General features: G+C 32.5%; 1 protein-coding gene across 2 annotated transcripts; it reads right to left on the bottom strand.

Annotated features, from left to right (window-relative positions):
• Positions 1-1,989: 1,989 nt before the first annotated feature.
• LOC133190448 (eukaryotic elongation factor 2 kinase-like) lies at positions 1,990-21,628 on the bottom strand. 2 transcript variants are annotated; one of them, XM_061326095.1, is made up of 12 exons: positions 21,020-21,628; positions 20,833-20,870; positions 15,906-16,077; positions 15,286-15,432; positions 14,564-14,824; positions 14,032-14,304; positions 13,728-13,766; positions 7,928-8,047; positions 7,081-7,284; positions 5,892-6,016; positions 4,397-4,575; positions 1,990-4,143 (listed from the first exon to the last, which is right to left on the bottom strand). In XM_061326095.1, the coding sequence occupies exons 1-12, from the start codon at positions 21,437-21,439 to the stop codon at positions 4,013-4,015; spliced, it is 2,109 nt and encodes a 702-aa protein (XP_061182079.1). In that variant the 5' UTR covers positions 21,440-21,628; the 3' UTR covers positions 1,990-4,012. The 2 variants fall into 2 exon arrangements, with proteins under 2 accessions (XP_061182079.1, XP_061182080.1); XM_061326096.1 differs by lacking the exon at positions 13,728-13,766.
• Positions 21,629-21,847: the final 219 nt, after the last annotated feature.

The following is a 21,847-nucleotide window of genomic DNA, read 5'->3' as shown; positions in this document are numbered from 1 at the left end:
CCTTGGTCATGTCCAACAAATCTTGAATTAGTCATAGTCATAAGGAAATATTAAGTATTTCTGGGTGAAATATAGAAAATGCAGATATATATATACATGTATACACTGAAGAGGAAAATATGAATTTTATCAAAGTACATTGTACACTGTACATGCACTTGCCAGTGTGTATAAAACTAAAGAGGAAATTCTAATAATCATTTTATGTCGTCTGTGCTTGTACTTTGTTAAAATGGTCTCAAAGTCATTCAAACAACTGTGCCAATTTATGAATCTGCTGTATTGATGTAAACAAAAAGTTTAAACATCTGGCTTGATCAGGAAACCCTTAAAAAAAACCTTCAACTTGTCTAGACTGCCCTGGCCTGTCTGATATATGCAATATAAGCTTTCGTACGATAGAGACAGGCAATACCAGTCTACAACTTTCAAATTAGGTAAAAAAAAACCAGTCATCACTGGGTCATGTTCTAGGGCATTAAAAGAAAGATTAGAATGTCAAGTGCCTGTTGGCCAGTGTCAGAACACTCATCTCTGACAATCCTATCCAGATCTCCTGAAGGACTAAGCCCTCACACATGAAACATATCAGTTACTCTCGTCCTCCAATCACATCTTCTTAAGCCTTTACGGTGAGCTTGGAAAACATCTTGGAATGTATTTACGTCACAGAATGTTAAAAATTTATACAAAATGGAGTTGCTTTCTATCAATTTAAGGTATGTCACTCGTGAAATTTGTTATATCAAGGATTTTTTGAGAAGTATATTTTGGATAAGTACTCGTATAGTATGACTCAAAATCGCAGAGAAAATGGGGGGTCAGTGTGCATATAATTGAGCTACGGTACAATTAAGTTGACCTTTTTGCACTTAAATTGTAACTCTTTGGTTAATCACTTTAACCATTATCACATTTTATCAGATGTAACCATGGCAATAAACACAATCTTATTTTACGTAAAATAGTTTGAATAATATTTATCATTGAACAAATCATGCAAATTAATACGTGTAAATTATTGTGGGACCTTTTGGCACTTAAAAAGTCTCATATTTGGGGTATCAAAAATCTAAATAAGCAATAGAATATTTTCTCGTATCAAACTTTTTACGACTTAAGTGCTGATCGGTCAGTTATATGAACCGTATGTGAGGCTAAAGTTCCAAGATATTAAATTCAATAAATGTGTAGATTTGCAGAATTTTCTGCTAAATATCCTTCCACCACAAGAAATAGTCCCTTATAAATCTTGCTTCTTCATGAATTTTTGAGCAGTTTTTTAATTGAATGTTGAACATTTTACAGTGTTTAATTCAAATATGTTATAGAAATTGAATTGTAATGAATAGTTTTGTAGTTAAAGGTTCTGACTGAACTTTTCTAAAAGGCTGACGAGTGACATACCTTAAGTACTGGTTATTCAGAGTTGATTGTCTACTTATAGTTTATTTAGGTTGTATCATTACATTCAATGAAGTTTAGTTCCAGACTCTACAGATAAGAGGCCTCCCTTCATTTACTTCAATGTTTATGAAAAGGGGGGTTGTCATGGACGCTAACATAATACATTCAAGGTTGTTTTTCTGCTTGTCAGAAAGGCCCAAAAAGTTTCAACTGTCTCATCCTCTGCATAATAGAGATCATGATTAATACTGGTTCGTAACTGGCAACACATTAGGGATGTAATAATTTTGAGAACTAAAATATACTGTATACAAAGAAATTTTCACCTCCATTTTATTTTTGCCTCTTTTGCCCTTGTTGCAAGTGGGCAAATTTAAACAAGGTGAATTAAAATTAAACAGCATTATCTCTTTCAACACAAATGTGTCTGGGTTAATTTAGAATGGGGCAAAATTGTTTGAAAGTGTGTGAGGGCAAAAATAACATGGAGCAAAAATAACTCTGTATACAGTACTTCTTCAATCATAATGTTCAAGAAATGAAACAGATTCATCCATTTCAATCAAAAAAGAAAGCTTCAAATAACAGTTTAACATTTATTGTGAGATAAAAAGTCAAATTAACAGCTGTTTTAAAACATTATGCATGTTTAACAGTAATTACATGTACTAACAATGCTTATCTATGGTTGAATAGCATGCATGAATGTTTGTCATGTCTTCCAGCCTATAACACACAAACAGATCAACAAGCACCAATAACAAATTAATCTGTTTAAAAGTGACTGTAACCTGAAGACATGCCAAATTAAAACAATGAATTAAGCCAATGACACAATATACGACTATATGAAATTTAGAGTGAAAATAAAAGTTCACTTGAGTCTTGGAATACTAAAATAATCCTGGAATACTGTAATACTAAAGACCAGACAAAACAATTTACTAATGGCACAAATGTTCCTACAATGTTCCTAGATCCATATATCTAGTGGTAAACTACATGGTTTTGTTAAAAAGGGTTTCTTATAAAAACTAATCCCCTTTAATACATCACAAAACTTTTGAGTGCTTGAGATGTAAAATCAATCTTTTAAACAGGACTTTTTAAAATCTGAGATTTTTGTGAAATTCACCCCCTCCAAAATTTCTGCACTCAATTTTAAATTCTCATGTTAAATGTACATGTACAGTGTATATCCTGCTTTCTGGATGAAGTCAAATCTGTGTATCCTTGCTTTTACAAATGCAGAGGCCTGATTATTTAACACATACACCCCTCCCCCCTAAAAATGTGGCAAAAATACACATTTTAAAAATAAAATATTGTTAATTAGCAAAATATGTGTATTGCATAAAGTAAGAGTATTATTAGTGGCTGAAAGTGACAAGAAAAAAAATCACAGCAAATTTGAGAAAAAGAAAAGTGGTGGATATGAAAGACTGTTAAACACACATCTTCACAACAGAAAATTTATCACAAAATTTTAGGAAAAGCAGGACAATGTGTTGCATAATTAATGTAAATATGAAAGCAAATACTTGCCTTTGTTAATTATTTAATTTGATTTAATCACATTAAAGAAAAGTAGAAAATGTAAAAAAATATTTCTCGTAGGAAATTGTCCTTCAAGTATGAAAAGTATTGAACACATTTCTATTTTAACTATGATTACCAGTGATTTTATTTGTTAGCTGAACACACAAAATTAAATCTACATTTAGATTGTAGTGAATTTTAAATGACTAGTTATGAACCCATGCACTTTTAATAACCAAATTTGCTTCTTTGACTAAAATCAGGCAAGAAAAAAGCCACGCAGGTAATAGATGATAAGCAAGGTTATATGCACAACAGCTGTAAAATCATTAAAAAATAACAACATACAAAAATAAATGAGGTTACTTGACATCATAGAATCATTGGAGCCTTAATATAAAACACTTTCTTGAAAAATGATTAAAAAATTAAGAGAGGTATTTACATGCTGAATAGGAATATGAAAAACTTTCAAATCTTGTTTAATTTGTAAATCATTAACTAGAACCTTGCTGTGGATAAATTTACTGGTTATAAACTTGGATTTCCCACTACATGTAAATATTGAAAAAAGATTGATAACTGTAAAAGACACCAATGACAAAATACAAAAATAGTGAATTCCAATAAAATAAACAAAGTTTAACATACAGTGTTTACTGAGCACAAAAAATAAAATACTTCTTAATACATGTACTAAAATCTCTCAAAGACAAAAACTTGAAGACAAGTTCGAGATCAGAACACAGAATAGAGAAGAAGAAGAAAAAAATATCATAACAAAACATGTGATTTCAATGTTTTCACAAATATGCTTGGAACATTAGAACAGTATAAGGTTTCTCGGTTTCAAAGCAAGAGTTGCATATGACTAATAATGACTGAATTAAAAAAGATCTACAAATTTGAAAACTCTTTTATGCTATAGTAACCATGTTCCAGGTATAGGTCACTGCCAAAATACAATGTACAACCTTCAAAAATAAATTGTTATTTACAGTGTTTTTTCCCATAGCACTTAAATCCCCTACTTGGGGCCCCTTCCTCCAGCTGTGTCCTCCCTCTCCTACCCAGTTGTTTCCTCCTTGTCCTCCTCCATTTCACCATATGCCTCCTCTGCCAGGGTGAAATACTTGGTGGCCAGACGACCCTTCATGGCTTCCATAGCAGCTTCAGCTGCCTCATTATAGAGTTCTCCTAAAGAAAGAGGATAGGGATTTATGTGTTAAAACACGCTAAAATGCACTTAATGCAAATCATGTTAATCAGGTATCTTCTGATCAGTTGTTGTCTTTTATAAGAGAAAATTATTTTTTTATCTAAGGAAAGATTTCACTGAATGATTGTAATTCCCTACAAGCTGATAATATCATGCTGGCTTAGGTGCACAGAATAAGTAGGAAACAAATACACTACTCTTTGCCTATACTTGCCCCCTCCCCATACTAACCTGCTCTCTGGGGGTCCTTCTGTAACCCATGCCCTCCCTGTCTATAAAGCTCTGCCTGTTTAGCCATCAGCTGGTAGGCAGGATCATTGATTGTACAGTCGTACTGGCCCCCTTCATCGTTATCCTGGGTCTTCACTGCCTGCTCATACCAATAAACTGCATCCTCCCAGGAAATGGACCTATCAGTTCATTACAGGTAATTAGTCATTTATTTTAATGTCATGGACATTTATTTCAATGTATGGTCAGTTCATTACAGGTAATTAGTTATTTCTCTTAACGTAATGGTCATCTACCTTAATGTCATGGCCATCTTATTATAAGAAAATATCAATTATGTGTACCAAGTACTGTATACAATGTTATTTTCGCCCCATATTTTTACCCTTTCATACTTGCAAACAATTTTGCCCCATTTAAAATTCTCCCAGTCACAGTTTTGTTTAAGAAATTATACTGTGTTCTTTGAATTTGCCCCATTTTAAATTCACCCACGTGTGAGTAGGGCGAAAGGGGCAAAAATAAAACGGGGGCAAAAATTTCCCTGCATACAGTAATTAATTCATATTCATTTATTGAATTACATGTGTTTTGGAGACATTTATCTTCAGAAAGACCTAGAAATTTTTTAACAACAGTCAGTTCTCAAATAGAGGTTTAAACTGTTTTCAAATATTAAAATAAAATAAGATGTTTTCAAATATTAAAAAAATAAATAAGCAACAGTGTACATCAACTACATTTATGTGTAATAGCAGAATAATTAAATGCAAAAAAGTTTGACATATACTTTTATCGACAATAGATAGCTATGGCCACAATTCATGCAAATACATGTGTATGTACATGTATATTCCATTGAGATTGAGACTGAAAACAATATTTTTACAACGATTAACAAACCATTTCATACTTTTCAAATGAGCTAAAAATTAATTAAGTAAAATCACTATAAAATAAACATACTTTTAATTGTAAAATTGAATGAAATATTAAGAAAATTTTTATATAATACTAGTATCACAAAGCAAGGTATTTCTTTACCATATTCTACTGGCATTAAATATCAAACATTCATTTGGAAAGATAACATTTAGATAACGATAGCATGTACCCCGTTATATTGTACTTCAACTTCAAAATTTCACTTTGGCTTTCTATCCTGAACTTCAGACTGAGAAGTCCTACCCTACTCTTAATATCATTTCTACAACATTCTTAAAACCTACTAGTCTTTGACCTCAACCACAAACACCTAAATCTATAGGTTTCTTCTTTTACAAATCATTTCACCTTAAATCTCTTTAGCAGGCATGACAATGCCGCTAAAATTTGACTTTTAAATAGAAAGTCTTTATTTTCTGACATCACTGTAGCATGTATGGGGTGAAAGGTCAAATGGTACTCTCTATACTGACTATGTCAATTACTTTGGTGTTAACACATGAGTCACTCTACTCTCAGACTACTTTGATTCAAGAACATAATACCTTACCTGCAAGTGCCCAGTCCCTGTCCAGTTTCAAAAGCTCTGGCCATGTAGACCATGGCCCCCCTATCCCCTGCTTCAGCAGCCTCTACCATGAAGTCCACTCCTCGATTAGTGTGCTCATCACTTGGCTGAAGAAAAAAATGTTTAAGCTTTTCAAATACCTGAATCTTAAATAATGGCTCCATATTCTAAGTATCCTACAGCCACATGCACAAATGTAAGAAGATGAATCAGAAGTCTCTCATGAGACTATAGCTCTACAGGTTTAAATTCATATAAGTCCACATGTTGCACCTGGATTTGAGCCATGTCTTTTTAAGTTTTATTTACAGAATCATGCATCTTTATGTTTTCTAAACTTGCATAAAGTTACATTTAAACCAATTCAAAAGTGGAGGAGGATTAGCATTTTGAAAGAAATTCACATATTCATGTATTTTTAGTAACAATACCCAAGTATCCAAAACAACACATATATACAAGTATTATGCAACTTGATGTAATCTACTTGTGCACAAAATTGTATAAAAATCTTACCAAAATTGTAGAAACAGTCATGATTTTTTAGAATTTCATGCAGTACTGTAGATTCCTAAATATACGTGAGGAATTAATTATCGCGTAATTACGCGAGAAGCACCACTCGCGAAATAAAATAACTCGCATTTATTTATATGGTACTTTAATGTATGTAAAATCTCTAGATAAATCACTCATTCGCGAATTATTGTTCTCGCGATTTGACGCCCTAGGGCCATTTCGCGATATTAGGTACTCGCGTAAAATAAGGAATCTACAGTATTCTATTCAAAGTAACCATGGCAATGCCATTCATTGAAATCAAAAATATATATCTAGAATTTTGTATCTTGATGTAGTCTACTTGTGTACCAAACTGCAAAATAAGCATGTGAAAATTTGTTCACAGTAGGACAAACAAATAGGCAGAGAAACAGTTACATGGACACAAAAGCACTTCTTGTCTACAACCTGTAGAGCTAATAATTAGAAATTATCTTAATGGGAATAATTATCTCAATGTTTTACTGTAATCAATCTTATGTTTGATCATTATCCATCTCAAAACTTCATTACCAATGCAACCTCCGTCTCTCACTGGTAAAACAGCTTTAGTTTACTGTCATACAATGCAATACTGTTAACATGGCCATCAACACTGAAACACACTCACCTCCACCACACAGTTGACCAGGACATCCCTGTCGATTCCTAGATACAGTCTGGCCATGGTTACCATGGCCTCCAGCTCTCCAAGCTCTGCGGCATGTTCCTCGTGAAAGATGGCTGACTCCCAGTCAATTTCATTTTCATCGTTTACTGTTTTCCCAACAACAAACTTTCCGACCTCGTGGTATTTAGCCATTTCATGGTGAACCTGTTATCAGACGACTGCAAATTAGTATAATGCTAAAAAGTTTTGAAGAAAAAGATCTGTAATACATGCGTTGTATAGGGGTTAAAAAAACTTGCAGTGTTCATTTTCATTATACAGTTGAAGACTTTGGGTATCTCCAGCATCTTTATCTTGAATACCTTTGATATGTTGAAGTCCTCACCACTTTTTCTTTTTGTAATTTGATCTCGATATCTCAAACCCTTAGACATCTTTTTTTCTGTCCCATCGACTTTGAGATAATGAGGTCTGACTGTATTTGCATTCCCAATAAAGATGCCAATTTGAGAAACAGTAATAATTTGACATGTTTAAAGGTCATATACACAAGATGTACCGGTAATTAATATATGTTAACACCTGAGATAACACAGCAAAAATTCATACTCTAGCAAATTCAAACTTTATACAAGTATCTTTTCAAGCCATTTTTTTTCAATAAAAAATTTGAAAAATTGTACTTGCATATGAGACCAAATAGAGACTGATAATTTCTATTGCCGGTCCCCACAGCATTCATTTCTTAAACTCTTGCAGTAACTGTACACCAATATAGTTTTTGCAAATTCTTTCATTGAAAATATCTCTTAATTAATGAATTAAATACTCCAAATCTCAAACTCACTTTGCCCAAGATGGAGTCTCCAATCTTGTGGTTCATTAATTTCCGGAAGTCTTTCTCTAGGGCCACACAAGATGGTCTGGCGTGCTGACCTGCCATCCTACTGAATTCAGCCCTCTCCTCCTAAAATGGATCACTAAGTCTATAAACACACTGCTCAACGTGTTATCGGCTATTCGGTTGTTATCGGGCATTCGGTGGATAACAACTTTTGACAGGTTAGTAAATTGTTGCAAGTAAACATTGTAAAAATAGAAACAGAGAATGTTGATTGTGCTTTTTGTGAACAAGAATGAATACAGATACAAAATAAAGCCCCAATATGTTTTATCATAGTATTTGTGAGTCTTGGGAAGACTTTAAAAATCAAATTTGTTATATTTTGCAAGTTTTTGTCCGATTGACATTGCTGCATATAGCCTCTTTCTTCAAAATCCTTATATTTACCTAACATTAGTTATTGTCAACAATGGGACATCGTCAGAATCTAGAAAAGATGCAATTAAAAGGTAAAATTTCCCGTTTTTTAACTTGTAGGATGTTATCGGAAATACGGTTGAATGGTTCACTTTGTTATCGGAAATTTCGATTTGTTATCAGAAACAAAGGTTGTCATAGATTAGGAAAATGTAAAGAAACAACAGAAAACTTCATTAAATCTAAATATTTAAAATGGCAGGCACACAATTTGAATTTTTTGGCTATCATTTGTCTCTTTTTAGAATATGTAACTTTAAAAAAAAAATGAGTGTTTTTGGCATTTCTCATAATCACTGAAATGTGTGTGATCTTAACCTGTTCGAAAATTTGGTATAAGTTTTAAAACCTTAGAATTATAAATCTCTATTGTAACCAAAATGCAGATTCCAGATTTAATTATTGCGATTCTTACTTTGCATTATTCGCAATATAAAAGACTCTCAAAGTAATTGCTGAATTCAAAGTAATTTATTCTTAGTTTTCTATGCTTGCCTTTCAGTTACTCACTGTTCTTCGTTTTTATCTCTGTTTTTCTTGCTTCGTCTTTATTCGTTGACTTTGCATTTTTGATCTACCCTTAACCGCCTTTTGTTAGTACAAAGTACATACATGTTTTAGTTTGGTATAAAGCAATTAAAGAATCTAAACTCAAGGGTGGTTTAATGAATTTCCCAAAACGGTGTTAAGCCAAATATGACCTAGAATTCTAACTTTTGAGGAAAAAAAGAGATTGACTTTACTGGTTTTCAAAAAGCGTTACTGACGGAAGGAAATTATGAAGATAATGAACAGTAATCAAGCTCAGAAGTCTATTGAAACAATATAAATTTGGAACAGAGAAAACATCAGTGGTTGGTTTAGTGGCCAAGAAGGAATAAACACCCCCTGTCGATCGGTCACACCCACAGTGTGCTCTGTATCATTATCGGCCAAATGGTAAACCCGTAGATAATTCAATGTGTAGGTGGAGCTCATGCTTGGAGCTGGAGGGGAGGGGGGGGGTGTTGGGGAGGTTCGAACCTCACCTTGAATTTGCAGAGTTATTGAACTTTTATACTCAAGCAAATAAAAAAGACCCATGGCATCCCCCCTTCATTGAAAACGCGGATCACTGTTTGTAGAAAAAGTTAAACATATGAAGAAGTGAAGTGAATCGACCAGACCCCCCCCCCCCCCCCCAAAAAGTGTTGTTCACGTGTTTGGGAAATTTGACGTTTTTTTTTAAAATTTAATTTATAAAGAAATATTTCTTTGCGATATGTTCCTCATTCTATTTCCTCTATTTCAAACCTTTAAATCAAATGGTTTGACACAAACAATGCCATCGCTCTATATTGGATTTTGTTTGTTTGTATGTTGTTTAACGTCCCTCTCGAGAATTTTTCACTCATATGGAGACGCCACCACTTGCCGGTGGAGAGCTGCAAATTTTGTCCTATACTCCGCACTTACGGCCATTGAGCAGTTAGGGATCTTTTTCGTGCCAGCACCTACTGCGACATGGGACCTCGGTTTATACGGTCTCATCCGAAGGACCGGTCTCCACGCCCCGCAGTGGGATTCGAACCCATGACGTAAGGATCAACTCCTTACTTCGCGACTCTAGAGCAGACGCTCTAACCACTGCGCCACACGGGCGACCTCTATATTGGACATAAAAACATTTAGCCTTCTAGGCTCATTTGAGCACCAAATGACATACTGTAGATTGGAAAATAATCACTATGATTTTAATTTCACTATGTTCGCGATTCATCATTTTTCTGCGAAATTAAACCTATCGTGAATGCTATCATTAGTTTTTAAAAACGTTTAAATGCTTATACGAAATTTAAATTAATTTCTTGTAGCATGAAATTAAAACCATCGCGATTGGTACTTTTTGAGAAATCGTGAAATTTTAACCTAGTGGAATTTAAGCGACCTACAGTAATTTCGGAAGACATGACTAATATAGATTTGTTATATACATGTAATATATATAATGTTTAATGGATAACAGAAAAATGATTGAACAGATAGGGAGTTATATTATAAAATCATAATTATAATAATTATTCTTATTTATATACATCTACAAGTATCAAAACAAAATAACAATAGAAAGCTGGAAAATTTTCAAAAATTACTTAAGGTATTCAGATCCTCAGCAGTTATGTAATTGAAAATGCTCACAAAAATATCTCTGAATTCACAAATTAATGTATATTTACCCACTGTATTTCTTCAAAGTTAATCATTATAGTTTATCATATTACATGTACATAGGGAAAATTATTAAATCTCCAATATATTCAGAAGACGAATAGAAACATCAACTATGCATTTTCTAATTGAAAACTGATCAACAAATATATTTTAAGTTAAAAAATAATAGGTATCCAGGCATTTAGAGAAATTTGCATGTTTTTTAAATACTTCTTTGGTTTTACATGTATAGGTATTCCATTTTCTTCCAAAATTTATATAATACATAGTGTAAAAAGCTTGTGCTATAATTGCAAGACATCACAAATCCATTCCAATTTCATATAATGCTAAAAAGCATTGGTGTTTAAGGTTAGACTCACGAAAATCCTATTCATCTAAAACTGTATTTATTTTTTTACTTTTATAAGGAACAAATGTCAACTTTTTACAAGATCCTTTCTAAGAATTCAAAAACCTTAAATCATATTAAGATGCATAAAATGGAAATTGTTGCATGAATAGCTTTCAATTTCAAGCTTCATGTTGAGACTTTTTCAATTAAATAATAATTTTAAGAGTTATCCTTCATGGCTGAGGATCGCATACCCTTAAAACACATTATGTCTGCTATTTTCAAGGATTAACAGATTATAAATTACTTTTTTTCCCAATCTATTTCTAAAGCTGAAAGAAACTTTTTAACCTGAGTTTCCGATAACGTACACCCGTAAAAACCGAATTATCCGGCAACATCAACTTTGTTGACGATAACATGTTTTAACCTAACGAGACATTTTAGATGCCTGTTAACTAACCCTTAATTTGGATTTTTGATCTCAGTCTGCTTATCTACAGGTATATGATTGTCCATAGAATAAATAAACCGTTTTGTTTTATAGAATAATCTGATTTTGACTTCTTCAAAAGCCAAAATGTGATGAAATATTCCGAAATTTTAATAAAATATCATTTGAAAGAGCTGTATATCTCTAGAAAGAGAGTGATTTGGTTTGTTCTTTTTGCTGCTTAAAGTACATGTATAATCATTTATCTGCCTAAGATCACAAACTTTGTTTGCTGAAGTACGCAATTATCGTTGAATTAAGAAATTTAAAATCACCTATATTTTCTAAACTTTGCCTTCCTTGCACCGAATGTCCAATAACAACCGAATAGCCGATAACGCGTTGAGCAGTGTGATAAACAATATTACTAAAATGAAACATGAAAAAAATCTTCTTTTTTAAATACAAAGATACATATACAAGCAATGTTATCCCAACAATTGCTTTTAAACTTTGATGTTCCAGTCTGCATATCACAGCTTATTGTAAAATTTAAGATTGACAGTGGTTATCCATTCCTAATTGTTCAAATCAGACTACAGCTATGTGTTGTGTCATAAGATGCTTGAAAGTTCCATATAAAAGCCCTGATCCTTTTCTTTCATCCCCAAAATTTTACATATGCATATCATTTGTTGTCTTGTTTTTTATCTCCAGACTCTACTTCTGTTTCAAAAACATTTGTCTTGCTTTCTCTCCATGAATCACAAAAGAAATAAAAAATGTTGCCCCGCTCTACTTGCTTATTTTACAGTTAAAAAAGCAATATACCTCTCATCACTAATTTTCAGAGAACAAATGGTTACCGGTACTTTCCCAGAACCAATTGATTGGTAAGTATACTGCAGATCACCTAATTTTCATGACACCTTATAATTGTGAGACAGTTATTTGGTATATACAAGTGAGACAAAATCTTCACAAATTTAGGGAGTGTCAAATATTATCTTCAATACATTGTAATATCATCATAAGTGAGAATGTAATCTCTGATAATAAAAACTTAAAGTGATTAACAGGATTGATAAAAAAAGAAAAAGGAAATCAAAAGAATTTTGAAAAATCTTGTTTAATCACAGTATTTCAATATTTATCATGTTTGAAGAAATCTACATGTGCCTTCAATGTTTCTACCATAAACTAAGAAATTTTTGCCCCATTTTCACTGAAATCCATTACAATATGATTCTGCGCATATCTAAATTCCAAGATACTACATACATGTAATTGTTTCTCTTTAGAATTCATATGATTTATGTGCCTTTTGTTTACGTTCTCAAAACATTTTTCACATAAAATTGGCAAAAGATAATGCACAAAAAAAGTGGGGGCCAAAAATTTCTTAGAATACATATGTATATACATCTACAAGAGAAAGTAGAGTAAAATCTTGACAAAGAAAACGTGATACGTTACCGGTATGTGTAGGTTTGGTGAGTGGTTAGTGTGGTTAGTGTGTTTGGTAAGAAGTGGGTCAAAGTTGAATTGGTTAGTCATCTTCTAGTTTGTGTAAGAAAAGCATCAGAGAAATACAAGTAGTAGAAATCTTGCATGTAGGTCCTAATTTATTTTCAATGACTTGGAGATATGAACGAAATGACAATAAAATAAAGGTTGCATATGTTAAATATGTTCATATTACCTGACTTTCAAACTGTGGAGACTAATTTTAAAAGTTATGGTTAATGGTATCAATGTACAAAAAAAAAGTGTAATTCTACATATATTGCCTGATTTTTCAGACTAGGATATATTTAGAAATAATAAGTACATAATTTACTCTTTCAGCAATTTTTATGGTAATATTTGAGGAAAATTTATTTACCTTTTAATTTCTAAAAAAAATAAAATCCTTGTAAAGTTAACGTGTCTTAAAATTTCGGGACGAAATACTGGCATGCCTTATCTTAGGACTACAAATCTCAATTTTCAGATCTTAGTTTTTAAGATTTTGGTAAGTAACATTTAATTAATATTTCAACAACACATCAACACTTTTAGTACATATATTTCACACACAGACAGATATTAAATTTTGGGATATAAACATGATTAAACAGTTAGGGAGGTGTTACATTAATTAAGATCCACACTATAGAAAAATAATAAATGGATTTCAATCAATTTACTACAAACTTCTTTTTTTTTCTTTGTTTTGCCTTGATTCCAAAAATCCTTTAAACCACTTCACACAAGCTAAATTTCAATGCCTCACAAAAAAAACTACAAACAACTTATTAACTTTCAAAAGCACTTTGTGAACTCAAGTTGAGTATGCCAATGTCTACCTCTATGGCCATGAACCTCTCACTTTTATTTCTGGATCCCTTCACAAACACAAAGAATATATGGTATCAAATATTTTTCAGATCTACTACATGTACCAGCAACTCAAATGGTCAAAATTCACTTTCAAAACACAGATACAAAATGCTTCACATTTTTTTGCAATAAATAAAAAACTCCACACTCCATTTTTCTACTTTTTTTCGCTGTGTTTTGATCATAACTGCAATAAACATAAATAGAGACAAATACAGTTTACAACAGATATTGGTATGTTTTAATAATAACAAACTATTTAAAACTGACCTCTCTTGTCATGGATGACTGGCTATCTGTGTCACTAGGTGATCTGAATCGAACCCCAAATGGTCTTGGACTGGGGCTGTCTAGGGACATTGGTTCCTCATCATTGCTGGTGCTTTCAGGGTCAGTTGGTGGTGTGTGACCATCACTGAGCACCGAGGAAGATGACCGCTGGCGATCAAGGAATCTTGTGATGTCAACTTTCTCTGTGGATGGAGACAGAGAGAGGCACTGTTCTACTTCTCCGCGGATTTTAGTCTTTATCATCGACTTCCTCTGCAATAAAAATTCTAAAATAGTAAACTTCTGGATTGAAACAGCTGTCTTCTCTAATGCATGCAAAAGATCTGATCTGAATGCCATTACCATCTTTTATCTTGACAGGTAAATGAAATTATACTGAATAGGTTTCGGCTTCAAGAGTTTAATATTAAAGTTCAACCATAATAGGATATAGAAGTGGAGTATAATTCTCAACAATTTTTCTAATATTTAAAAAAAATCATACAATTCAAAAATTACTCAATATACAAACCTGTGCTCTCAAAAAATCTTTATTTGATGCTATCTCTTTTGGGGACAAGTCAAACTCAGTGAGATTGAGGCTGTGACAAATATCATTACAGATGTGAGTGTGGAAGAACAGAGCCATACCCTTGGCTCCAAGATTTCCATCCCCATATTCACCTGATCCCACAGTGTGTATCTGGGGATCTGTGTATAGATCCCCCACCCCCTGAATGTCCACCACAATCAAGGTATGGCCTGAACGCTCAAATGTAAAATGGCTGAATGCCTAAAAGAAGAAAATTGAGCATAAAATAATGAATATTTGGTCCCATGTATTATTTCTTTGATTTTTTATTACCATCCATTCATAAGCAATTACAATGTTCAAAATCTGACAGCGAGCAAATTAGAAAACAGGAATAATCTAAAGTATATAGAATTGAAAATCCTTAATAATTCAGATATTTTACTCATCATAATGCTTCCACATTACTGTAATCATACTTTTTTTCCAATGGGTCATAATTCTGCGGAATCACAATTTCTGCTCAATCCACAAGAAGAAAATTATGCAGATTTCATTTTATGTCCTTAATTAATGAATTTTAAGTACACTGTGACAAATTTCTGCAGAAAAGTTGTGACTGCGTACATAGCGGAAATTAATCCCAAGTGGATAATGTACATCTACAGTAATCTGAATTCTGAAATAATACTTGAAAAGAAATTCAGCTTCTGATCACTTACCTGAGGAGTGTAGCGGAGATTTTCATCAACAAAACCTGAGTTTGAGTTGTACTTGATATATTCTCCTTCAATGAAGTGTTCCAAATGGTACAAGGGCTCTCCTGGTCTCTCCTTGAACTCCAGAATGTACATCTGAAAGATGTCCACCTACACCAAAATATTAAATAAAATTAATCAGCTGAGACAAAAATTTATTTTCTCTTTTATTAAAGAAAATGTTCCAAAGTTCTGAAAGATTCAACAGGAAAAAAAGCAAGTACAGTATTAACATGTTACTTCAAGTTCTTTTCTTGCAACTGAAATTTAAAAGTTTTACTTCACACTCAACCTTTTAATCATAATCAAAATGCTCTAAATCCACTTTAACTAAAAAGTCATAATGCCACAAGGAATCTTGGAAAAAAGATCCAGCTTTTCCTTCTAGGGTGTGGGGGTTATGCCCATTTTCTTTACCTTCTTTGGGGTTTGGGGTGAGGGTGGGGTTATGCCTGTTTTCTTTACCTTCTTTGGGGTTTGGGGTGAGGGTGGGGTTATGCCTGTTTTCTTTACCTTCTTTGGGGTTTGGGGTGAGGGTGGGGTTATGCCTGTTTTCTTTACCTTCTTTTGTCTGTTTTCTTTACCTTTTTCGGGGGGTTATGCCTGTTATATTCCTCTCCCCAGACTTTTGCATCCATCTGCAGACGGACATCTTGGAAATAAACTTCACGATCCACATCTTCAATGTATCGCTTGGCAACATAATTCTGCGCATTTCTCCAGTCACCACTACGTGAGAATGTTGAGATCTTCTTCCTGAAATCATGAGGAAAAAAATTGGATCATACTCATAAGGAAAAGTGCCACATATGATCCTTATATGAAGTGAGTTTCATATGAGGATCATATGTGAGTCATATTTAGATCATATGTATATTCATGCATATGAAAATTGTATGTGGCAAAAATGCCTGCATGTATATACTGTAACCATGGTTAAACTGATCAATAGATAAGTTTGACAACTTAGTCATATGAAAAATTTGGTAAGTGAAAACTGTAAGTCTAGTAGCAAATTAAGGCATAAATAACAGATTCACAATTCCTCCATTAAGATGTTTGTTTACAAGAGTATTCAACAGTCCTGGTATTATCCTAAAAATAACTCCTTATTAGTTGTGTATTTCTATCTAAAGTTCAATTAATATTAATATTATTATAGATGGGTGTATGATTTGCAAAGTTTTAAAACTATATATTGCTTTTTAAAACTAAACTAGGCAAATTAAAGAAGTCAGTGACTGAAAGTTGGCGAAATAGCTGCGATATATTCGACCATGAGTCACCTTCTGCAATTTCAGATTTCTCTTTTGTTATTGCATTAAATCAAGAAACTTAATTACATAAATATATCATCCTGAATAATTTGTTAAAATAAATTTAAAAAGTTTTACTTGGTTATCCCGGATAATTTTAAAGACTTTTGTGATTTAAATTGCGATAGATTTGAAAAAAGTAAACAATAGGGACCGCAAGATCACACCAGACTTTGAACAATTGCAAATCTCTGTTATTTATGATTCTGCATGTTAGTAACATGCCTCTTGGTTTCCAACTTGTCAATATTTCCACACTTGTAGCACTGTAAATCACTTTCTATGAAAAATACATTTTTACGTAATGAAGCGAGATTATATTAACTGCTTGTGAAAATTTCATTCTCATGTAAACTTATATATCATTAAAGTTTATACTGCTATATAACAATAACCACAATTCATGAATATTTGATCTCGCATATAAAATACATTTGAACCAGATAGCTATCTTGATATATATTATGTAGAAAATAAGGTTTAACAAAACTTGGTGATCTACATTATATGCATTAAATGCTTAACTCAGCATTGCTCAACTTTGAAAAAAATAACAAGGGTGAATTGGGAGTGAGAAATACCTATAGCTTTATGTGCATAAAAAATCAAATTCAAATTGTGAACTAAGTATTTATAGTAAAGTTCTTATTATTGAAAGGTATGATATTATGATAAATTAAATTTTAAACTTTTCTGTGAAAAAATTTCTCGGCAAAAATTATTAAGTTTCTTGAGGTTAACATCATATGAAAAAAATTCATAACGTTCATCAAGAAGGTCGTGCTGGGAGATGTTTTTAATTTGTGCTACAGTGTATTTGTCATTGGTTAGGTGCCTCAACTTCATAAAGAAGTCAAATGAATTCTATTTTTGGGCTGCCACCATCAATATATTTTTACAAGAACATGAACTGAGAATTGATTTTTCTTAACAAGATATTATTATTATTGATTTCTTAATTCTTTGTATGTAAGAAAATGGAATTGTTGAAATATTACTTTGAAATGGATACTTTAGGAATACATGTATCTGCACACTGGTTATTTCAAATTGTAGAAGATTTTTTCACCAACTAAAACAGAGCCACTTTTTGTTTCTGATTCTGCTTGTTGTCTGTTGACCTTAATTGTGATTTTGACTTCAAACCAATATACTGACTTTCTTTCTAAAAGTAGTCTACAGATGAAAGTTTTAACTCCAGTACTAATTTTAGATATGAGAGTTATGGATGTGGTGGTTCAGTGTAAACATTTTTTATGGATACCTGATCTGTGAACATTATATCTGCACTTTCATGAAAGGGAAAATTCAAGGTCTCTCCTAAGTCTATTACTTAGCTTTATACATAATGATAATCAGAATTTAATCATATTCATGACATGATATTGATTTGACCTCCTTGCTTTTGCACTCTATAAAAATCCTATATATTTGTTTCCTTCTTTTCTATATACCTAAATATACATCAATGATCTACCTGCTTTACTTTCAGTAAGAGGTCACCTCACCTATTACCTATATTCGTGTCAACATTTCATTGTTTACCATTGCTAGCTAAGCAGCTTACGTGAGGTTTTGCAGTGTTTACTACTAATGAGTCAAGGTGCCCGTTCTGGGATAACAACATAAGATAGCTGTAAAATTCTGTTTATCAGATCTCTCTGGTCAAAGACCTTTTCCCCAAAACTTGACTCTAGGTCTTTAAAATTAATCAGGCAAAACTCGCAATAATATATTGAATTTCAACCAAAGTTCAAGAAAAAACCCCCCATAAAAAACAATTAATTTCCTTGTCAGAGAAAAACATTTCACTTCAAAAACTGAATTTAATTTCAAATGACAGAATCCGCAAATACTGTTTTGAACACAATGTTTGAGCTTTTAGTATGTTCAGTATGTATTGACATTCCATCAGATTTACTGCCGACTATCTGTCATTGTCAATTTGAAGTGCTAACGGGCACATGCACACTCATGATCAGCATGATCTAACTCTCTTAAAACTTGTGTAAGATATGGGACAGACTCTACATAGTAGGATCAGTAATAATACCCATGTATCTAAGATTTCCTTTTTTGTTGTTTAAAAGCTGTAGGATAATTAACAAAGACAAAATGTTTCATATGATATTTCAAATTTCTTCCACTGATTCCAGATCAAATACATCGTGAAACTAAATTAACTTACTAAATTTGATTAACAGCCCGATGTTTGTTCACAAAGGAAAAGTCTGTACCTTCAGAAAAAAATGGGGCTGTTATGCTAATGTAAATATATTATTTGTAGCAGTGAGGGCTTCATGGACTGTGGACAATGGCCTGAGTTAGAGCACCTGACTGGTGATACAGGGGTCCTGGGTTCGATTCCCAGTCCAGCAATATTTTCTTTATTCATTCCTCCTTTTCTACTACAGAATATTCAACTGTATACTTCTCTTTTTCGAATATACTTTTTCAATATGTTACAATGAAAAACCTCTAATATTCTTGCATGTGAATTAATGTTTCTTTTTGAAATGGATTCAAAATGTTCTTCAGTAATAATTATAATGTATCATGTTAAGAGACACTCTCATAAATTTTGTGCCTGTCACAAATCCCTCTACCACAATTATTACAAGTTTCTCATCATGAGAAAACTAGGAAGTTTGCTGTGGTATTAAAATTATGCATAATTTGCACTGAATGCACTTCAGCACTTTGACAACAAAAATGTGGGCTGTTTCTTGTTCGTCATTAAAGATTTTTAAAAACATTGTCAACATTTGTCAAAAATAGGAAACCAACATTACTGCTATGTTAGCTGCAATAATGTAGCCCTCTCCGATTTTTTTTAAATCTGATATTTTCAGGAGAGCCTCTCCCAAAAAAAAAAATCGGAGAGGGCTACATTATTGCAGCTACTGCTATGTAAGTGTTCATCACTTTTAAGAACTTGAGCAAAAATAATGTTTAACACAAATACATGTAACTATACATCATGTATAAATAACAGTTGTGTGTCTAGCTTGTCTGTGAGAATATCCACTTAAAACAAATGATACACAGGCATACACCCACAACCTTCACAGCTACTGCTACCATCATACTTTTCAAAATAGCTAGTACCAGCTTGAACAAAAACATTTTTTCAAAAGTAATCCGACTGTATTGATCTTTTTTCATCACAAATTAAAAAATTCCCCTTCGTTTGAAAAATCTATTACACTTTCCTTACTAAACATTCAAATTCACCCTCAATTTTTTCTTCTTATAGTAATCATGTGGAACTAATCATCATTTTATTAATGACACCAATGATAGTCTATCCTAGTCTGAAAAATACCAATCAGTTTCTTGGAAATGACAGTTGTACAGTGATGAAATGGAAGTCAATAATTCACGGTTGCTCATTTCTTTAAAAAAAATCAATGTATTGCGTTAGATGCAGAAATAGTTTTGAGCTACTGTGCGTAGATGTGTAGCATCCACACATGCAAATGGGAAATTACTATCCTTTAATAAGGTTTTCAATAAAGAGACAATGAATCAAAAGAAATATGCAAGTGCTACTGAGCATTCTAGGATATATATGAATATAATTAAGTATGCATGGATACAATAATTATTAGATTATAAACTTGTTTATTGCATTCGATCGCGAAAGCCAAGAATTTCCAAAAAAAAAAAAAAAACTAAATTTTTGGCACATGGGACATTAGACTATAATCACAGGGCTTTCAAAAAGATTAGAAAAAGGTGCTAGTTATCCAATTTTTCCCCATCAAATATTTTGGCTTGTACAATTATGATTGTTCACGACTTAACATAATATTTATACTAGCAAGAGTTAATTTATAAACTATACATTTAACAGCCAAAAAATATCTTTGACTACATAGAGCTGTACATGCACATGTGCCATATGATTATGACTTAATTATAATTATTCAAACTGTTTCAAATAAAAAACAGATAGATTTGATACATTTATTCATATCGTATGAATGTCTTCATTTTTGAACACACACACACACACACACAACCTAAATCATCTCTATGTTTATATACATCACTTAGGGCCACTTACTTCCATATGCCTTTTTTTTCTTTTCACAATCTGTTGCAAATATGACTCATTCTTCATGAACTTATTCTAATGATATTTTTTTTTTAATTCATGAAAAGCAGTCAATAAATATAAAGATATACTTACAGTCTAAAACACTGTCTCATTGCACCACGATTGAAGGGCTAAAAAGTAAAAAAATATATATACATTATAAATTCTGATGCTAAAATTACAAATGCAGCTGAACAATATATTGTGACAATACTCTGAAACTCCAAATTTATATTTCAACACTTAAGTTCAATAAAGAATTCAGAAAATTAATATGTACCTTTTGCATCATCTTGACTTGAACTTCATCCTTTGTCCATGTTTTTCTGTGTGGGTTGTACCTATGTCTGATACAAGTTTCTGTTACTATGTCCTCTATGTGAAAACTGGCCCAGGGGTCTGACAAATCCCTTGCTTTTTTGATTGCTGAAATCCAGCGATTATGAGCACGGGTCTGACCAGCTTTTACTTTCAATTTTAAATTTGCGAGAGGGGAGTACGATTTAGAGAGTCGCCTCTGTCTTAGGGTCATATGAGCTTTCGGTTTGCTTTCCTCCACCTCATTTTCTGAATCTCTCTCATCGGACGCATCATTAGAACTCTCATCTTGGTCTTGTTCTTCTTCATCATCGGTAAAGTAAGTTAATGGGTACAGTATGATGTCCCCATCACTTTCAGTGGATGAAATCGATTGAGACATAGTCAATGGTGGACTTCTCTTTCACCTGAATGTCCTGTTGTAAGTTTTATTCAAAACACAAAATCAAATAATATTTGTTGAATTGTATCCATAAATATTCCTGTCATTTGGAATTCCATGTAAAATACGTTCCTTGTCCATGTTGAATTTCTTGTGTCAGAAATTTCTCGACCCAAGGATGTAAGTTATCTAAATCAAATGAGAATAAACTATGACATTTCAAATGTTTCAGCAGATTTAACAAACAATTATTTCCGTAAGTGTACTATGTGACATTTTGCAACATAATCCATGCACACATATCCAGATTTTCTTAGAATTCCCTGATGAGTAATACATCAATTGTTTAGACCTCTTTTTAAACAAAATCTAAATTAGTAATGATCAACTTTACACTATGGATGAGAA

Source organism: Saccostrea echinata, unplaced genomic scaffold, assembly GCF_033153115.1.
Source record: "Saccostrea echinata isolate AGI-Se365-2 ecotype Australia unplaced genomic scaffold, CSIRO_AGI_Sech_v1 ptg000022l, whole genome shotgun sequence".
NCBI lineage: Eukaryota > Metazoa > Mollusca > Bivalvia > Ostreida > Ostreidae > Saccostrea > Saccostrea echinata.
The sequence above is the reverse complement of the archived record's forward strand: the minus strand, read 5'-3'. Positions and strand labels throughout refer to the sequence as shown.

Excerpts from the sequence above, each read along its gene's own strand:
- LOC133190448 (XM_061326095.1), bottom strand. The coding sequence starts at position 21,439 with ATGTCTCAATCGATTTCATCCACTGAAAGTGATGGGGACATCATACTG. Across the intron at positions 7,285-7,927 it reads GAGACTCCATCTTGGGCAAA|GTTCACCATGAAATGGCTAA; the intron begins GTGAGTTTGAGA and ends GTCTGATAACAG. Across the intron at positions 4,576-5,891 it reads CAGGGACTGGGCACTTGCAG|GTCCATTTCCTGGGAGGATG; the intron begins GTAAGGTATTAT and ends ATGAACTGATAG.